At 46.3% G+C, this 20,439-nt stretch overlaps 1 protein-coding gene across 2 annotated transcripts in view; it reads left to right on the top strand.

Moving 5' to 3' along the window:
- The window catches only part of Acly (ATP citrate lyase), a 52,809-nt gene extending 33,975 nt beyond the window's left edge, over positions 1 to 18,834 (top strand). For both annotated transcript variants that reach the window (XM_075990750.1, XM_075990749.1), the window contains 11 exons: positions 712 to 793; positions 2,207 to 2,317; positions 7,295 to 7,422; positions 8,215 to 8,308; positions 9,586 to 9,740; positions 13,395 to 13,545; positions 13,729 to 13,872; positions 16,028 to 16,141; positions 16,820 to 16,902; positions 17,131 to 17,207; positions 17,869 to 18,834. In XM_075990750.1, coding sequence (XP_075846865.1) covers positions 712 to 793; positions 2,207 to 2,317; positions 7,295 to 7,422; positions 8,215 to 8,308; positions 9,586 to 9,740; positions 13,395 to 13,545; positions 13,729 to 13,872; positions 16,028 to 16,141; positions 16,820 to 16,902; positions 17,131 to 17,207; positions 17,869 to 17,963 — 1,234 coding nt within the window. In that variant the 3' untranslated portion in view covers positions 17,964 to 18,834. The remainder of the gene's footprint in view (positions 1 to 711; positions 794 to 2,206; positions 2,318 to 7,294; positions 7,423 to 8,214; positions 8,309 to 9,585; positions 9,741 to 13,394; positions 13,546 to 13,728; positions 13,873 to 16,027; positions 16,142 to 16,819; positions 16,903 to 17,130; positions 17,208 to 17,868) is intronic.
- The last annotated feature ends 1,605 nt before the right edge of the window (positions 18,835 to 20,439 follow it).

Raw genomic sequence — 20,439 nt, forward strand, 5'->3', positions numbered from 1 at the left:
GAGAACACAGCAGTGACTGGATCACTGCACTAGAGTAACACAGCAGTGACTGGATCACTGCACTAGAGAACACAGCAGTGACTGGGTCACTGCACTAGAGAACACAGCAGTGACTGGATCACTGCACTAGAGAACACAGCAGTGACTGGCACAGAAAGTCCATAATAAACATTGGCCATTGCTCCTTGTTATCACTGGAACTACTGCTGCTGGCTAGCTGGGGGCTCAAAAACTTCTGGGAGATGGATTCCCTTGCCTGTCTCTGAGACTACCAGACCCTGTCAAACTGGCTGTCTGGGTGAGGAAAGCCTTGCTGAAGTTCTGAGTCAGATAGCACCAGGGACTGGGTCCCCTCCAACCACTCAAATAGACCACTGTGAGTTCAAGGCTAACCTGGTCTACAGAGCAAGTTCCAGGACAGCCAGGGCTATGCAGAAACCCCCACTCCCCCAAAAAAATTGCCACACAGGTGTTCTCTGGGACATCTACTCCCAAATGAACTAACTACTCTGAACTTCCCTGGTGCTGTCTCCTCCACTCCCCTAGTCTGCTCCACTGGTTCCTGGCCCCTCCTATCTGCGTTCACTAGCCTGCAGCTTCTGTATCTGATCTAGGCATGCAGATCAGCGTTCCTTGTATGTAGTAGGGTTCCCACATGTGCCCACCCCTCCTGAGGCTGCCTCCTGATCCTCCGTTCTCCCGACTCTACAGGTACCCCGGCTCCACATTCATGGATCATGTGCTCCGTTACCAGGACACTCCAGGAGTCAAGATGATTGTAGTTCTTGGGGAAGTGAGTTGTGTGTGCTTTTAAAAATCCAAGCACTTTGACACTACATATCTTAAAGTGATAGACCCGATTCATCCCTCGAGGCTCTGGGGCTTAGAGTTGGCACCGGTGTCACTAAACACCCGTGAAGGAGGTACTCTGTTCCCTCTGCCATGGTCTCCACCTGGTGGAGGGGATAACTGGAGAGTGAGGGCCCTTCCTTCCTTCCTTCCTTCCTTCCTTCCTTCCTTCCTTCCTTCCTTCCTTCCTTCTTTCTTTCTTTCTTTCTTTCTTTCTTTCTTTCTTTCTTTCTTTGTTTTATTTGTTTTTTTAAAGACAGAGTTTCTCTGTGTAGTGCCCTGGCTGTCCTAGAACTTACTCTGTAGACCAGGCTGACTTCAAACTCAGAGATCTGCCTGCTTTTGCCTCCCGTATGCTGGGACTAAAGGTGTGTGCCACCACTACGAGCTTGAATTTTTTTTTTAATGCTATGTACATGAGCGTTTTTCCTTCATGTGTCTGTACACCATGTGTGTGCCTCGTGCCTTCAGTGATCAGGGAGGATGCTAGATCCTCTGGAAATGGAATTACAGGTGATTATCAACCACCATTTGGGTGCTGAGAACTAAACCCAAGTCTTCCAAGTCAGTAAGTGCTCTTAACTACTGAGCCATCTCTCCAGCCTCTGCGAGGGCATTTTTTAAACTCAAGGAGAGTTGTGTGAGTCTATTTCTTACTGTTCTTCTGAAAGGGTCTAATCCTGTGTCATCACATACCCGGACATCCAAGAACTTTTAAGACAAGTATGATCTTTCTGTAATTCCTTTATGCTCCTAGGATGAATTTTTCAGGTGGAAACTAAACTTAATATCTGTAACGTAGCCCAAGTTTGGTTCCCCTGATTTTATAGCCTGCTTTAGATAGATAGATAGATAGATAGATAGATAGATAGATAGATAGATAGATAGATAGATAGATACCATTTTTATGTAATGAAATAGAGAAACTACCAAACAGACTTTATTTCTGGCTACATCTCTTTTTCTTTTCTTTTTTAAATTGTTTTTATTAACTATATATTTTTCTCTGCTCCCTTCCCTTCCTCTCTCGTCCTCTTCTACCCTCTCCCATGTTCCCCATGCTCCCAGTTTACTCAGGAGATCTTGTCTTTTTTACTTCCTGTGTAGATTAGATTCATGTGTATCTCTCTTAGGATCCTCTTAGTCGTCTATGTTCTTTGGGATTGTGCATAGTATATATTGTTTTGCTTCATGTTATTTGGTGGGCTTTTTAACTTTTTATTATTGTTTGTTTAAATTTTTTCCCTCTGTGTTATGTAAGCAGTCCTTCCTGCTGTAGGGCTGGGCTGGTCCTAGGAAGACTTGGAGCAGATTGCACTAACTTGTGGGTCTTTTCCCATCCCCCATTCCTTTGCAGATAGGGGGCACAGAGGAGTATAAGATCTGCCGGGGCATCAAGGAGGGCCGCCTCACCAAGCCAGTGGTCTGCTGGTGCATCGGGACCTGTGCCACCATGTTCTCCTCTGAGGTATGAGAGGGACAGGCCATTATTGAGTAGAAAATGGGGTTGCAGAAGAGGCTATCTGAGGTGAACCATCCGTCATCACATTAAGCTGATAATTCCTTCAATAAGCCTGTGCTGTGTGACTACAGAGCTGAGCCCGAGTTCTGCTCTCCAGGAGATCACCTCCTCTGGACTCCTGCTCTGCACGTCCATCAGCAGGTTCAGGCCTAGACGAGGCGCACTGAGTTCTGACACGAGGGAGGATATAGCCTGGTCTTAGACTGGAAGGCCACGATAGGGACACCCGGTGAGAGATGGTAGAGAGGGAATTGTTCTTGATGTGTTAAGGTGACGTACTGGGCTTGTGATATGACTTGGTCATCAACCCTGACCACCTGAGTGTAATCCTCAGTGTTGTGATTTAAAAAAAAAAAAAAGGCAACACAAGAGAGAAAGATGTCATGCAGCAGAGTTCACATAGAGGGAATGGGGCGGGAGACCAGCCTCTGGGGACAGGAGCAGCAGAAGAGAAGATGAGGGGAGGGGAGGGGAAGAGAGGAAAAGGGGAGAGACAGAGAAGCAGAGAGAAAGAGAGGTGAGTGGTGGGCAGGCCCCTTTTAAAAGGGAACGTAATGGATGTGCACAGGAGACGCTCTCAGTGGCCACAGCTGATGATGCATCCTGTCAGAACCCCAAGGGCAGCCAGAGCAGGTGCCTGAATACTAACACCCAGAATGCTGTGGTGGAGGAGAGAACCAGCCTGCTGCCCTCCACATCCACACTGCAGCACTTGTCTGCCCACCCCAGAAGTAAAGATGGCATGCTGTGCAATTGAGTAGTGGTGTGCCTGTGAGTCCAGCTCCTAGAGAGCTGCGACGGGGATGACGAGCCTGTTAGAGAGCTGAGACGGGGGATGATGAGCCTGTTAGAGCTGAGATGGGGGATGATGAGCCTGTTAGAGAGCTGAGACAGGGGGATGATGAGCCTGTTAGAGCTGAGACGGGGGATGATGAGCCTGTTAGAGCTGAGACGGGGGATGATGAGCCTGTTAGAGCTGAGACGGGGGATGATGAGCCTGTTAGAGGAGTCCTGGGCTCCAGTTTAAGATGATCCTCTGTTGTGATGATAGTCAATCATGATGATAAAAATAAAAAGCATGATAAAAACTGTTTATAAAGTGAGGTATGATGTCACACACCTTTAATCCCAACACTCGGGAGGCAGATCTCTGTGAGTTCAAGGCCAGCCTGGTCTACAAAGTGAGTTCCAGAACAGCCAGGGCTACACAGAGAAGCTGGAAAGAGGACTCGCTGGTTAAGGGCACTGGTTAAGATCCAGGGGTCTTGAGTTAATTCAGTTGAGTTCCCAGCACCACATGGTGGCTCACAACCATCTGTAGTGGAATCTGATGCTCTCTTCAGTTTATAGTTTATACTTGTAGATAGAGCACTTGTATACATTAAGTAAAAAATAAAATAAAATGCAAGATAAAACTATTTGTCAGTCTGGGTGTGGTGGTGTATGCCTTTACCTCCAGCACTTGAGAAACGGAGACAGACAGGTTTGCCAGCCTGTTCTATATAGTGAATATCAGAACTACATAGTGAGATCCTGTCTCAAGGAAACAAAACAATTTCTCAACTAATTTATCAGCATTGTGGAGCAGCCTATGGGGTCCTCAATGGTGTACATATAGAAGGCTTGGCTTCCAGGCTTCCTGCAGCAATGCTGCTTTTGCAGTGGAGGAGGGGTAATCGAACCCAGGGCCTTACATGCTGGCAAATGCCTTACTCCTCACTTCCCTAGCCCAGCAGCGAAGCTCTTTACCTCTAAGCTCTGGTTCTCCTGCCCACCTCCAAGTGGCTGTTTGGAGTTGCACATCTCTGAACCCCACTGCTGCATATCCTGGGGACCTGAACGCAAAGATGCTTTAAAGGAAGCACTACGATGGTCCCTGCAACATTGTATGGTGATAGACGGACACAGCCTGGTGCTCACATCGGGAGGAGAGTCATCATGCCACATCTGTGTACTGGGAAACGGCAGGCCTGAGAGAGTCATGTAGATCTCCACTATAGAAGGTGCAGTCAGTCTTAGGACAGGATATTATGAAAACTTTAAATGTCACATATCATATTTTGTGAATCTGAACTAAGTGGAATTCGGTGGCCCAGAATCCTGCCCACCCTTCAGAGGTAGCTGGCGCAGGTTCTAAGATCAGCTCTTCATGCATTATAACCTGGCACAGCAGTTAGTGCATCTGTTTCTCCATTTGCAGAGCTGCAGAATTGGGTTGGGAAGGATTTAAATGAAAGTGATTGCAGTGAGCACCGGGCACATCAGTGTTTCAGAGGACCACAAGTGAAGGCTAATAGGGGTCACAGGGTGAAAAAGCAAAACAAAGGCTGGGGCGATGGCTCAGTTGATATGCAAGGATGAGTGAGTGAGTCTGGGCCCTCCGGTCCTCAGCACCCACATAAAAGCTTAGATAACAGTGCATGCCTGTAATCCCAGAGGAGGTGAGGTGGAGGCAGGCAGATCCTTGGGTTCACTGGCCTGCTAGTCTGGGTTAATCGGTCCTCTCCAGGTTCAGTGAGAGCTGTTGTCTCAAAAGAATAAGGCAGAGAGTGTTTGAGGGAGATATCCATTACCAGTCTCTGACATCCACATGGACATGCATGTGTGCACACATGCGTCCATACACTAACAAACACATTAGCACCACAAAGCCAGAACAGAAGTGATTTACAGGTCTGGCATGCTTAGGACCATAGTGACTCTTCCTTCCAACCACTTCCTTTTTTGGCTTTAGTTTTTGTTTTTCAAGACAGGGTTTTTTTGTGTAGCTTTGGAGCCTGTCCTGGAATTCACTCTGTATGCCAGGCTAGCCTCGAACTCAGGCAGATCTGCCTGCCTCTGCCTCCTGAGTGTTGGCATTAAAGGTTTGCACCACCACCGCCGAGCTCCAACCACTTGCTTGTGAAGCTGCCTCTCATTCTCCTGCCTCCTCGACCTTCCCTCACGAAGTAATTCCACTTCTCTTTGTTTCTCTCTGCCTGCTTCTCCCTGTCCTGACCATGCCAAGGATGCGTCCAAGGGGTCAGCGCCTCATTCTTTGGATCTTGCTGGCACTGCCCATTGTTCGTGGGGAGTGCACGACCTCAAAGTGCTTTAAGTTTTAGAAGTAATTTTTTAAATTCCTGTATGACACTACAAGGTTATACAAATACTGACTCATATAGTGGCTGTTGGTTGATCTTGAACTCTTGAGCAGGTCAGTCTCTTAATTTGAGAGAAGGGAATGCCCACTAATTGGCACACTGGAGGCAGCTGCTGGACGAAATAGTGAAGAGCTGTGTCTGGAGAGCTGACCCTGACTATTCTGCCCAGGTTCAGTTTCCAACAATTACATGACCTCTGATAGCCCTCTCTAACTCTAGTTATGGGGTCATGCTGCCCTCTTCTGGTCACGGCATACACGTGGCACACATATGTACATGCGGGTTAAATAAATACTCATATACATAAAAAATAAAGACTCTTTTAAAAAATACGTATACTTAAAAAACAAAGAATCTTTTTAAAAAAACACAAACTAGAAATGGGGCCTTGTTAAAGAGGCACTTTTACAAGTGTGGTTCTCAAAACACAGTTTTCAAAGCCAACACCCAGCCCATTGGAGAGAGGACTGCTTTAAATCAGGGAAATGCTGTCGTGTATTCTTTTTCCCCTTTAGAATCTTGGGTTTTAGTTTTTTTAGAAATGCGTAATTTAAAGATGTGTGCAGTCAGACCTGAAGGTATGCACAGGGTGCTGAGGCAGAATTGCTTGAGCCTTGGAATTCAAGGTCAACCCACACCCAGCAGCTCTGATGGGGGTCTCCTGTAAAAAAATTCTGTTTACGTTTCCAGCCCCAGAGTTTCTGAGTACAGAATCTGCCCCTCCCAGCCATCCACCCAGGCAGGCAGAGGAAGTCCTACAGAGAAGGCATTGTTAGCCTTTTTAACAAACCTCAGCCCTAAAGCCTCTTTTGATCATTTAAATCTGTAAGAACACAGACTGGGACCAAAACTGCCTGGATTCCAGTGCTACCACGCATTGCCTGTGTGACTGGCCAGTTACTTAGTCCTCGAGGAAGCACTAGTAGGCTCCAGAAAGATCATCAAATGAGGGGGCTCTTAGAAAGTGCTTGGTGCAGGGAGAGCTTTGGTCGTACAGACTGTATGCTAGTAAGTTGCTCACTGTGTTCCATCCTAAGTCGGAGTTTTACATCAGCTGTTTCAGTAGATTAATTTATTTCCCCAGTTACTTGATTCCCATCTAGCTCTTTTTAAAAAAAATTATTCCACTTAGTGTGTGTGTGTGTGTGTGTGTGAGAGAGAGAGAGAGAGAGAGAGAGAGAGAGAGAGAGAGAGAGAGAAAGAGAGAGAGAGAGAGAGATGACCTATGTATGAGGGTAAAAGGACAACTTGTAGGAGTCAGCTCTTTCCTCTGTTGCCGGGCTTGGTGGCAGGCACTTGTACCCCCTGAGCCGTCTTGCTGTCCCCCCGAGAGCTGTTTGATGGTTTTGTCTCCCCTCGCTTTCCTCTTTCACTGGATACACACCTTCCTCTGAGCCATGGCCAGACAGAAGCAGCAGTTGCTAACTGTTCTACAGGGATGTGAAACCGACTTCTTAAACAGCTTGACGTCTCTGCTTCCACGTGAGCTCTCCTGGCTCACGGCTGTAACTTCACTTGTTGCTGAGCACTAAGCCTCCTTCCCATTCCTCCGGCCGCTGCCCCGGGAATACCAGACGTGGCTCATATGAAGAGGATGATATTGGAGTTGGACTAACACTCTTGTATCCTGGCCCCAGGACACACTGTGCATGTATGAAGGAGCGTGTGTGAAGCATTTGGCGCAGGCCACCCTGACATCAGTGCTAATGTTTCCCAGGAGCCTTTGTCCTTTCCCAGAGGAGTAACAAGCCCAGTAACGCTGCTGTTCTCTGCTTCCCAGGTCCAGTTTGGCCATGCTGGAGCTTGTGCCAACCAGGCTTCTGAAACCGCAGTGGCCAAGAACCAGGCCTTGAAGGAGGCAGGAGTGTTTGTGCCCCGAAGCTTCGATGAACTTGGAGAAATCATTCAGTAAGTAGTGGGCAGGATGTGGTCTCCCCACCTCTCGTGGTCCTTCCTAAGGACAGCAGCCTCCTGGCACAGGAGCATCCAGATACTCTTGGTTCCGCTTGGGTACTAATACACCGTCGAGAAAGCCATCCTTTTCTTGGCCTTTGTTCTGTTTTAGTTTAAAAGCTTCAGGTCGCCGGGCGGTGGTGGCGCACGCCTTTAATCCCAGCACTCGGGAGGCAGAGGCAGGTGGATCTCTGTGAGTTCGAGACCAGCCTGGTCTACAGAGCTAGTTCCAGGACAGGCTCCAAAACCACAGAGAAACCCTGTCTCGAAAAACAAAAAAAAAAAAAACAAAAAAAAAAAAAATAAAAGCTTCAGGTCCAGGCCAATCAGGGCAGTCATTTGGTTTCTGAGGCCATCTGCTTGGCTTGTTGCTGGCGGTTGTAAATGAGAGACATGGCACTTGGGCACCTTTTAAAGGTGTCATCCTGAGTGTCACTTTGGATTGGGAGAGTTACTGAACGTTCACATTCTATTTCTACCTCCTGAACCTGCCTTGGCTGTTCTTGTCTCTCTTCCTGTTGCCCCCAGATTCAGCTTCCTATGAAACCTCATCCGTAAAGGAGCATTAACGGGTGGGAGCGAGAACAGACTGGGCTATAAGTGTTTTCATTTAGTTCTTGGGATCCAGCTGGTAAGAATAGGGTCCTGACAACTGAAGAAGCCTGCAGTGTCTGGGATAGAGCCTGGAATAACAATATCTACCTGAACAATGACATCTCCTGCCTCTCCCCGCACCTCCACCCTCAGGTCCGTGTATGAAGATCTTGTGGCCAAAGGAGCCATTGTACCTGCTCAGGAAGTGCCACCTCCAACAGTGCCCATGGACTACTCTTGGGCCAGGGTAAGTGTCATGGGTGCCCCTTGGAGGGCTAAGGTAAATTTTTGTTTTTGTGGGTTTTGTTTGTTTGTTTGGTGGTGGTTGTTTTAATTTTGTCTTGTTTTTGTTTTTAAGACATGATCTCCACAGTCCTAAAACTTGTTGCGTAGATCAGGTTAGCCTCAAAACTCAGATATTGCCTGCCTTTGCCTTCTGGGTGCTGGGATTAGAGGCTTGTGCCACCATGCCCAACTCTAAGTTGTTGAATTTTAAGGTGATTTGGTTTGAGCTCCTGAAATCCAGACCTCTTCCCAACTATTTATAGAGCGGCCATGCCCAGCTTCTCCATCAGAGAAATAGCAGAAAACTCTCTGGTTATCTCTTGGATCCCACGCACTGGATGCTAGAGCTGTCCCCACTTTTATTTCCAGGTCAGGTGACAGAATGGGCAGCGTGGCCCCACGTGTGTTTTACCTGATGTCAGAAGGAGTCAGCTTCTAGGTGGCAGGAGGGTCAAAGTTCATGGTCATTCTCTAGCTACATAGAGAGTTTTGAGGCCAGCCTGGGGTACATAATATCCTGTCTCAAAAAAAGGGAAAGTGTTGGTGCCTCGTGACCCAGCAATTTTGTGTCTGGACAGCTACTTCTAAGAAATGCTTTCCTTGGACAGTACAAAGGAATATAGCTAAGGATTTTACTTAGTTGTTGATCGCGGGAGATGGTGATGTATTTTGACGAGGTGCCCCATAGCACTTAGAAGGAGTTAACTAGATTGTCCATGTGCAGACATTAATAGATCTCAGATCCATTAAGTAAAAGGCACATTATGGACAAGCTTGCTAAGTAGTCTTGGCAGTACTGAAACTAGTTGTGTAGACCTGCTGGATTTGAGATTAGTGATCTGCCAGCCTCTGCCTCCAGTGTTGGGATTAAAGATGTGCACCACTATGCCCAGCCTCTAGTTTTTTTTGTTTGTTTGTTTGGTTTGGCTTTTCAAGATAGGGTTTCTCTGTGTATTCTGGCTATCCTGAAACTTGCTCTGTAGACCAGGTTAGCCTTGAACTCAGAGATCACCTGCCTCTGCCTCCTGGGTGCTGGGATTAAAGGTGTGCACCATTACACCTTGCTGGCCACTGCTTGTTGAAAAGAGTTTCTCTGGGTATTTATTGCTGCTTAACTTTCAGAGTGGCCAATACTTTCCTTGGACATTTTTTTTTCTTAGGGCATAGATAGCTATCTTGGAAAAAAAGTATCTGATGGTCACTATAATCCTATGTCTCTTTGTCCCTGTGTCTACGTAGGAGCTGGGTTTGATCCGCAAACCTGCCTCATTCATGACCAGCATCTGTGATGAGCGAGGACAGGAGCTCATTTATGCAGGCATGCCCATCACTGAGGTCTTCAAGGAAGAGATGGGCATTGGTGGTGTCCTTGGTCTCCTCTGGTTCCAGAGAAGGTGAGGCATGATGGGCAGGGGTGGTGGGCACTGGGTTCAGAGTCCGTGTCCTCCTCGGACGGATGCAGGAGTAGGGGTGGGCAGACTGAGGAGTGTCACCAATAATGTGGCCACAGACTAACTGAAAGGATCGGAAGGTCACTGTAAATCAGGAAAGGGAAAGCGAGTGGCCTCAGGAGAGGCCTTGAGACCCTTTAAAGAAATGGGACAGTTAGAGTGAGCTCAAGGTCAGCAGGAATCTGGACAGACGTGAGCTTCCCCAGTGCACCTTGTGAAGCTGCAGAGCAGCCCCAGACCTGCTTACTTCCTCTTGGCAAATTCTTTGTCTCTCATCAGCCTGAATTGTAGATGTATGTGTTTCCCGTGACTCCTAAGGTTAGTCTTCCCTTGAGGCTGACAAGGCAGCAGACGTGACGGCACAGCACTGGATCTTCATGTGGAAGCCTTTGGTTCTGTTCTGTCTTTGCCTGCAGAAGTGCTGCAGTCATGGTCTAGGCCTTTTCTGGACAAACTCAGGGTGTAGCGCCTGAGCAGGATTCTCAGTGGACTTTTGCATCCCCAGTTTCAGACTTGGCCCTTGATCATTAGTGGGTAGATTGATACTACAGGATGTGTGGGGCGGGGTGCATCTCCCTTCTGGTAGCAGGCGTGTTGAGAGACATAGCCGCAGGTACAGACCAAATCCTGTTAACAGACGCTCATGCTGAACACCAAGGCATCTTAAACTTTCCCCCTTCGCCCACTTTTTTTTTTTTTTGACCTTTTTTTCATCTTTTTGAAATAGGGTTTCACTGTGTGCAACAGGCTGGCCTCAAACTCAAGAGATCCATTATCTCTGCCTCCCATATGCTGGGATTAAAGGAGTGCACCACTATACCCAGCCTCGCCCATAAAGTTTTTCTGTAATTCCAGGTGTATAGATTTATAAAATAGGTACACAAATCAAATATTTACTGATAATGAATTTATTGTAAAACAGTTCTTGTCGGTCATATGGTACAGAGGAGAGGTAACCACATGGCAGAATGTAGATTGAAAAAAAAAAACCTGGTTAAGTTATAAGAGCTAGTTGTGGGAAACCCTAAACTAAGGCCAGTAATTATAAGTCTTCACGTCGCTATTTGCAAGCTTGTAGTCTCAAAAAAAAGAAAAGTCCATTTATAACTTATCAGCATGAGGGTTAAGTAACAATGTGCTAAGTGTTCGTAAATAGTGCTCTAGCGAAACTCCAAAAGCGTTCTTAGCCTTTAATGAGGTATGTTAAACAAAATTGTCTTTGTCAGGTGATATTAATTGGGTCTAAAAATGAGCGTGCAGCTGCCTCTACTTCTTTGGTATTTAGACTAGTTCAGCATAAATCTTTTATAATTCTTAACATGAGTTTCTTCTATTTGTGTTTTTAAATATGATTGTTGCGAATTTATAAGCAAAACAGTAACCTTAAAAAAACCCAATTTTCTGCTATACGTATAGTTTGACCACTCGTTAAAGACAAGAACAAGTTTATATACTCATGAGATAATTTGCTTGTTTATTTTTTATTTTTTAATATTTATTTATTATATATACAATATTCTGTGTACATGTATGCCTACAGGCCAGAAGAGGGCACCAAACCTTATTACAGATGGTTGTGAGCCACCATGTGGTTGCTGGGAATTGAACTGTGAAAGCCAGAGGACCTGAATTCGAATCCCTAGCTGGGCGTAGTCGCAGTATCCTGTAGCCCCAGTGCTGGGGGAGAAGGGGATATGTGGGGGACCCCAGGAGCTCACTGGCTAGCCAGTCTTTTTTTTTTTTTTTTTTCTTGAGACAGGGTTTCTCTGTGGTTTTGGAGCCTGTCCTGGAACGAGCTCTTGTAGACCAGGCTGGTCTCGAACTCACAGAGATCCGCCTGCCTCTGCCTCCCGAGTGCTGGGATTAAAAGCGTGCGCCACCACCACCCAGATTGGCTAGCCAGTCTTAACTGAAATGGTGAGCTTCTGCTTCAATGAGAGATCCTGCCTCGAAAAACAAGGTGGTGGCAGGGTGTGGTGGTACACACACACACTTTAATCCCAGCAGAGGCAAGGATGGCCAAGGCTACATAGTGAGACAATCTCACTAGGCAAACAATCAAATAAGGTACAGAGCCGTTAAGAAAATCACCCAACCAACATATACCTCTGGCATCTTCGTGCATGTGCATGCCCCACGTGCACACACAAACTAAATCTTGGCTGCGTGTCTAATGGTACAGGATATGGGACATCTTTAATGTTTTCAGTTTTGATTTTATGTTTGTCAATGTTGACAACACCACTTTGGATGACTGTTTACTACCAAATGGCAAAAGTATGTTCAGGACTATTAGCTTAGTCGGTAGAGCATGAGACTCTTAATCTCAGGGTCATGGGTTTGATGGCCAAATGTGGCACTATTAATAAAAACTCAGAGACATTCGAGACCAGCCTGGTCTACAGAGCGAGTTCCAGGACAGGCTCCAAAGCTACAGAGAAACCCTGTCGCGAAAAACCAAAAAAAAAAAAAAAAAACAAACTCAGAGACAGATATTGGGGTTCAACCTGAAGACCAAAAAAGCAAAGCAGCCAGCCACTGGCTCTTACCTCTACCTCAGTCCACAAATGATGATCCTGCCTCCAGGAAACCTCCAGATGAGACAGACTGAGAGCTTTCTCCTCCCGTCTTATATTCCTCTCTAGTTCTGGGATTAAGTGCATACACCACTACCGCTTGGTTTCTATGGCAAGCTAGTGTGGCTACTGGGATTATAGGGGTGTGTCATTGCTGCCTGGTCTGTAAGGCTGGCCAGTGTGGCTGTTTTACTTTACTGATTCTCAGGCAAGCTTTATTTATTAAAATATGAATGAAATGACACTCAGAAATTGTTGGAAATTCCATCTTAATCCCAAACTAAAATTGATTTAACAACTTTTTATGAAACTCAAGCAACAATTTTTAAAGTCAAACATTTTGACATAACACAATGCAAAGATATGCTCGTTGGTATTTATATACTAGGGATGATGGGAGAATAATATTAAATGTCTCTCTTTTCTATATTTAAAAGTATATTTTCTTTTTTTTTTGAGACAGTGTTTCTCTGTAGCCCTGTCTGTCCTAAAACTAGCTCTGTAGACCAGCCCGACGTCAAACTCAGAAAGATCTGCCTGCCTCTGCCTCTGCCTCCCAAGTGTTGTTATTAGAGGCATGAACCAACACCGCCTGGCATATATGCCTCTTAAGGGGAGAAAGTTCTTATCTATACAGTGAAAACAGCAGTTGATGATGTTCCCCAGCCTCGTCAGAGCCAAGGGTTTCAGGCAGCATTTGTTGGCGTTGCACAGCACAGTGTGTGGATTCAGAACTAAGGCTGCAATGACCTCACGAGGAGCAACATGGGCAAGCGCTGCCAATTCATTGCAATTTGATTGGAATTTTGGTCGCTGAACGTTCAGAAACCTTTTATGGACAGAAAGATAGTTCGGTGATGAACGTCGTGTTCTGCAGTGTTTGATTACTGTGGGAATCAGGAGTGGTTTTACTTGGAATTGGCAGTAGAATCAGGCTGTGGGAACAAGTGTGCCCTTGTCATCATAGCTCCTGGACTTTGTTCAAACTCTTCTTCCTGCCCCTCTGTGCGCCCTCCTCTAGGTTGCCCAAGTATTCCTGCCAGTTCATTGAGATGTGTCTGATGGTGACGGCTGATCACGGGCCAGCTGTCTCTGGGGCCCACAACACCATCATCTGTGCTCGGGCTGGAAAGGACCTGGTCTCCAGCCTCACATCAGGGCTGCTCACCATTGTAAGTCTGCTCTTCCCGCAAGGTAACAACTCTGGTGTCATGCTGCCTCAGTACAGCAGGCTCCTTCTAGGAGCCCCTGAGTATAAGTCCCCAGACCAGATGCTGTTCCGGGTGTCCTGGGTTGGTTTGCAAGGCTAGGAAAACCATCACACTTAGGGCAGTGTGGGTTTGTTTCCCCTGCAGGGAGATCGATTTGGGGGTGCCTTGGATGCAGCAGCAAAAATGTTCAGTAAAGCGTTTGACAGCGGCATTATTCCCATGGAATTTGTGAACAAGATGAAGAAGGAAGGAAAACTGATCATGGGCATTGGCCACCGAGTAAAATCGGTGAGTTGTTCCCGCTAAGGTCTTGGAATGGGTAGTAACAAGAGACTGTCAGTTGAGTAGAAACACTTGGGCCTGGAGAGATGGCTTCACAGTTAAGAGTGCTTGCTTCTCTTAAAGAGGACCTGGGTTCAGTTCCCAGTACCCTCTTCTGGATTCTGGATGCCAGCGCGCAGGTGGTGCACACACATACGTGCAGGCAGAACACTTTATGCACCTAAAATGAAAATAAAACCAAGAAAGAAAGAAACACTCAAGCTCTTGATCCCCCAGTGCATTTCTTGGGATATATAGACAGATACCAAAAGCAAGGTGACTCTTTCCCGATCATAATACAGGTTGATGGCCCTAAGGGTTCTCAGTTCATTCAGTTTTCCAAATGAACTTGTAGGAGAAGGAGCCAAGATCAAGAAGGAGAACTGTTCATTGCCTTCTACCAGGTAGTACTTCATGTTACACAAATCTCAGTGACCTATAGCAAACATACTGTACCTGCCGTGGGTTGGCTGTGGCTGTTCTGTCATTTGTGCTTATCCTCACTGGGGTCTATATGTGACTTTGGTTGTGACAGTCGGAGGACAACCTATTGCAGTCAGGTCTTTCCTTCCACAATGTGGCTAGAACTCAGGTTGTCAGGCTTGGTGGCAGGTGCCTTAACCCACAATCCATTTCTGGCCTTTTACCCACATTTCATTGACTAAAGCAAGCCAGACAGATACACTTGACATTCTTGGTTCAGAAAAGTAATAATATGGACTGAGGAGATGGCTCAGTGGTTAAAAACATTGCCTGCTCTTCCAAAGGTCCCTGCGTTCAATTCCCTGCTACCACATGGTGGCTCACAACCATCTGTAATGAGGTCTGGTGCCCTCTTCTGGCCTGCAGGCATACACACAGACAGAATGTTGTTTACATAATAAATAAATAAATAATTTTTTTTAAAAAAAAAAGAAAAGTAATAATATTAGGCAAGTTCAATTGGAATAGACCTATGGGGAAAGACAGAGTATTTTAAACAGTTAGTGTGGTCCTGCGCAGGACCGACAGGCATCTGAATGTCCTGATAGCGTGTCCTTTCAGGTCACTAGTGTTCGTATTTAAGGTGTGTCTGAATCATCTCACCTTCTGTTAGCTGCGGGGTCTCTGTCTTAGGGTTCCTCCTCCTTTTCATCTTCCTCCTCCTCTTCTCTTCTGTTTGTTTATTGAGGCAGGGTCTCTCTTCCACACCTTGGCTATCCTGGAACTCCTTCTGTAGTTCAGGCTGGCCTTGAGCTCATGGAGATCCTCCTGTCTCTGCCTCCCAAGTCCTGGAATTAAAAGCATGCCCCACTACATCCAGTTAGGGTTTCAGTTGCTGTGATGAAAATGCCCCAGTCTAAAGCAACCGTGGGAGGGAAAGGGTTTATGTCTTCTTACAACTCTTAGGTCACAGTCCTTCGCTGAGGGAAGTCGGGGCAGGGACTGAAGCAGAGGCTACTGAAGGGCACTGTTTATTGACTTGATCAGCTGGCTTTCTTATACAACCTGGGACCACAAGGTGGCACCACTCACAGTGGCTGAACCTTCCACGTCAATCATCAGTCAAGAAAATAGTCCCACAGAGTCACCTATAGGCCATTCTGATAGAGACATTTTCTCACTTGAGGTTTCTCTTCACAGATAACTCTAACTTATTGACAAACAAACCAGCCACCCACCCACCCAGGATGAGACAGTCTCTATAAAAGATGGCTGTTTGTCAGTGCACAGTTCTGGATCTTTTTCTAAGATTTTGGGGTACATTGTTGCCCCGTTTTCAGCATGTGCAGAACTTTTTCATAGCTTGACCAGATGACAGAGCTGGTGGGCAGCCTGGCTTATGGCCAGGCCTGCAACAGAGTAAGAATGGCTGAGTTTAGCCCCCTCTCTTCTCGAACATTTCAGGGGGGGTGGTTCCCTTCTTGTAATGAAGAGATCACTACAGAGGTTGTTTTGAGACTCAAATGAGACATAAGGAGACTTGTAAACCTCTCTGCTGCCCAGCATTGTCATTGTGGGTATGCTACACAGAATTGTGCACAGCGGTTATCCTGCACGCTGGCTCCAGGATCAGACAGGCACAGCTCTGTCCACTTGCCGGCAGTGTCTGAGTGGGTGTTTCTGTAACCGGTCTTCTTAGATAAACAACCCAGACATGCGTGTGCAGATCCTCAAAGACTTTGTCAAGCAGCACTTCCCCGCCACCCCACTGCTCGATTACGCCCTGGAAGTGGAGAAGATCACCACCTCAAAGGTAACGAAGGGTTGGATTTCTGATTTTCAGGGAGTTTTGTTTGTTTTGCTGTCGAGACAAGGACTCCTGTAGCACAGGCTGGATTTGAAGTCACTGTTAGTAGAGGGTGCCATCCATTTTCCACACACTGCTCAAATAGGTAATTTTACAATGACTTCAATGTGAGTTCAAGGCCAGCCTGGTCTACAAGAGCTAGTTCCAGGACAGGCTCCAAAAGCTACAGCAAAAGACCCTATCTCGGGGTGGGGAGGGAGAAAGTGGCTTTACAATTCCTAGTCATCATGTTAGCCACTTCCCATTGCTGCGCCAGCACCGGGCAGAAGCACATTACAGGGAGGATTGACGCGGTGACTTCTAATGGGTCCAGGCTGGGGTGTCAGGGGGGGCCTGGCAGGAGAGAGTGGCTCGTGCCTTCACAGCTAGTTCTCTCGGTCCCCTCCCTTGGGCTCCTCGCTTGTGGGTGGAGCTTCCCACAGTCACAGCAGGTCTCTCCATATCAAATCCTCTCTGGAAACTTCTTAGAGATAGGGCGTGAGCTTTAGTGATCTTTTAGGAGGTTCTTTGTCCAGTCAAGTTATTTATCAAAATTAACTGTTGTAGTAACAGTAGTAATAACAGTGGTCGTAACTAACAGAGAAAACGAGAAATGATAAAACTTTGGATGTTTTGCTTTCCCAGAAGCCAAATCTTATCCTGAATGTGGACGGTTTCATTGGCGTTGCATTTGTGGACATGCTTAGGAACTGTGGCTCCTTCACCCGGTGAGCATCATAGTCTCTGCTCCAGCTCTGGCTGAGTCTTGTTGCTGGATCCTCCCAACTGTGAGGGGACTTAGAAAGGATGGCGAGGCATCAGGAGATTAAAAGTCGCCTCTGGCCCTGCCACCTACAGCACCCACTTTTCCACTTTGGAACTACAGGATTGCTCTCTGGGCAGGAGTGCTGTCTCTGAAGGGGGTCATGTGAGTACAAGTTGTTTGTGTCTTTCAGGGAGGAAGCTGATGAGTACGTTGACATTGGCGCCCTCAACGGCATCTTTGTGCTAGGAAGGAGCATGGGCTTCATTGGTGAGTTGGCTGCTGGCCTGAGGGTTTTGTGTCAGCTACACTACTTCCTGTGTGCAAACGTCTTACCTGTCACATCATCACCAAGCACGCTTTTTGGTTTTTTTTCTCTCTTTTGGGTTTTTGAGACAAGAGTTTCATTGTGTAGCCCTGGCTGTCCTGGAATGCACTCTGTACCAGGCTGGCCTTGAACTCTGAGGTTTTTCTGCCTCTGCTTCCTGAGTGCTGGGATTAAAAGCATGTGCCAGCACTGCCTAGCTAACTTTTCTTCTTTATCTGTGTTCTTTTTATTACAGAGAATAGTTTCCCTTACTAGTTAAGAAAAGTAAAATTCAGTCTAGCAGTTCCCTTTTTGCCAAGTCTAGCTGTTCTACCGATGAAGTGAATCTGGAATTCCTGCCCTGTTTTGGTGTGGGTGTGAGTGCGCATGTATGAGTGTGTGTGTTGTTTTATGGTTTTGTTTTCTACCTCACTGTAGCCTTCTGTGCCCTGTGCTGAGGGTTAAACCCTGGAAGGGCTTCATACCTGCTATGCAAGGACCTTACCACAGAGCTACATCACCAGCCCAGTGTCCCCATTTGTGTGTCAGAAAGATTTCCCTCCCCATCGTCTACCCGCCACCACGCTTATGAAACTAACGAAAGATGCGTTGGCTCCATTTTAGGGCACTATCTTGATCAGAAGAGGCTGAAGCAGGGCCTGTATCGTCACCCGTGGGATGATATTTCCTATGTTCTTCCGGAGCACATGAGCATGTAACTGCGTCAGGAACCCTGCTGTAATAAAAGGAAAACAAGAGCTCCCTCCTGAGTAAGAACGGACAGACAGCTGGAAGCAGAGTCCATTATAGGCTGGGCCTGGATCAGAAATAGCCATTGATGTACAGGCATGGAAGACCAACACCTGCAGGCTAGTATCCACGTAGTCCACACAAAGCTTAGTATTTTTTATATATATATATATAAGCATAGAAATTGAAAACCAAGCCAATGCTTGTGACATTTGCTCTGCTACCTGCTGTATCTATTGTATGGAAGACTCTAAGTACTCTTAGAATAGTGTTCTTCTAGGGCCTTATGATGTTGCTTTCTTTTTTTAATTAGTTAAAAATTTATTTTTCCTTTGGAGGAAGGGAATGCAACTTTTAAGACTTCAAGATACTGTCTGTCTGTAGGACCCACTGACATCTGGTGTCCCACTTCTCGTTCATCTTCACACAACATGAAGAACACTGTATTAATCTGATTTTTAAGGATCTTTTTTTCTGTTATGTGTTAAGTGTTCATTTAGTATCCCACTGATATGTTCTGTGTTACGGATCAGTGTCTTCTTATGTCGGGGAGGGGTAGGACCATTGCATCCTTAGCCATTGTCACACATATGTGGCGTAGTAACTTAAATGTAAAGTTGTAACATACTAGTGTTTAAAATGTAAACACAAGCAAAAAGCTGTGAAATGTCTCATGTCTCTTGTTCTGTGTTTATGCAGCTGATTTGTCTGTTACTGAAGTGTGGGTCCAAAGCCTCATACAGCTGTTTTACACCTGTAACCCACAAAAATTCGGGCAGCTGCCACCTCAGTCTCCTCTCTGTATTATCATGTTTGGTTTAAATAAACTATACAGTAACAGTGGCGTGGTACTGTTCTGTGTCATCTGCTTTAGAGACCGAGCTGTCCTGGAACTATAGTCCAGGCTGGCCCCAGCTGGGATTAAAGGCATACACCACTACCCCAGCTCTGGAACTGTAGTCCATGCTGGCCCCAGCTGGGATTAAAGACATATACCACTATCCCTGCTCTGGAACTGTAGTCCAGGCTGGCCCCAGCTGGGATTAAAGACATACACCACTACCCCTGCTCTGGAATGTAGTCCAGGTTGGCCCCAGCTGGGATTAAAGGTGTGCACCACTACCCCGGCTCTTAGTTTTACCATTTTAAAATCCACTTCCATCTCTCGAAAAGAAAAAGATAATGAAAATACCAATATATATCCAGTCATGACCCCACCCCCAAAGGCTATGAAAACCTTAAAGTTTAGGCTTGCTGACACCTTTAATTCCACCACTTGGGATCAGAGTTCAAGGCCAGCCTGATCTCTTTGGCACCTACTAGGTTTTCAGACAGCCAGGGCTGCAAAACCTGATTTGTTGGTGGTGTTTGTTTGTTTTTTGTTTTGTTTTCTTCAAAACGGGGTTTCTCTGTGTAGCCCTGGCTATCCTGATATTCGCTCTGTAGACCAGACTGGCCCTGATCTCACAGAGATTCCCCCCGGCTTTCCTCCCAAATGCTGGGATTAAAGGCATGTGCCACCACTACCTGGCTGTGAAACCTGTCTTTAAAAAAAAAAAAGAAAAAACTGAAGGTAGAGAGATGGCCTAGGAGTTAAGAGCGCAGGCTGCTCTTCCAGAGGACCCAGGTTCAATTCCCAGCACCCACATGGCAGCTCACAGCTGTCTGTAACTCCTGTTCCAGGAGATCTGATGCCCTCATACAGGCATGCTTTCAGGAAAAACACCAGTGTACATAAAATAAAAATAAATACTTAAAGAAAAAGCAGCCAGGCAGTGGTGGTGGCCCGTGCCTTTAATCCTAGTACTTGGAAGGCAGAGGCAGGCGGATCTCTGTGTCTTTGAGGCCAGCCTGGTCTATACAGAGCGAGTTCCAGGACAGGCTCCAAAGCTACAGAGAAACCTTGCCTCAAAAAAAAAAAATGAAAAATGAAAAAGAAAAAGAGCTGATCTGGAGAGATGACTTGGTGGTTAAGAGCACTTGCTGCTCATCCCGAGTTCAGTTCCCAGAACCATTAGATTGCTCACAAACATCTGTAACCCTCCAGCTCCAGGGAATCCTACACCTCTAGCCTCTGAGGGCACCTTCACTCGTTTGCATATACCCATTTGTAGAGACATCTATACTTAATTAAAAGTAATTTTTGAAAAATCTTCAAGAATGAAAGAAAAAGCTTTTAAAACAGGAGCTTTTGAAAAATCCACTTTTAACCTGCGCTTTCCCTTCTCAATTAGTGGTAACTCTAGGCTTAATGACTTAAGCCAAAAGCTGGAGTCGTCCTGCTGCTCTCCTGGGCTCCAAGTTCTGTTGATTTACCCTTCAACTCTCCTCTGAGCTACCTGTGTCTGCTAACTGGTGCCCTTATTTCCTCTTTAGTCCTGGTACAAGCCATCTTCCTTACAGACACCAGTGACATTTAAAAATCAAATTGAGGGCTGGTGAGAT

This window comes from Microtus pennsylvanicus, chromosome 11 (genome assembly GCF_037038515.1).
Source record: "Microtus pennsylvanicus isolate mMicPen1 chromosome 11, mMicPen1.hap1, whole genome shotgun sequence".
Classification (NCBI taxonomy): Eukaryota; Metazoa; Chordata; class Mammalia; order Rodentia; family Cricetidae; genus Microtus; species Microtus pennsylvanicus.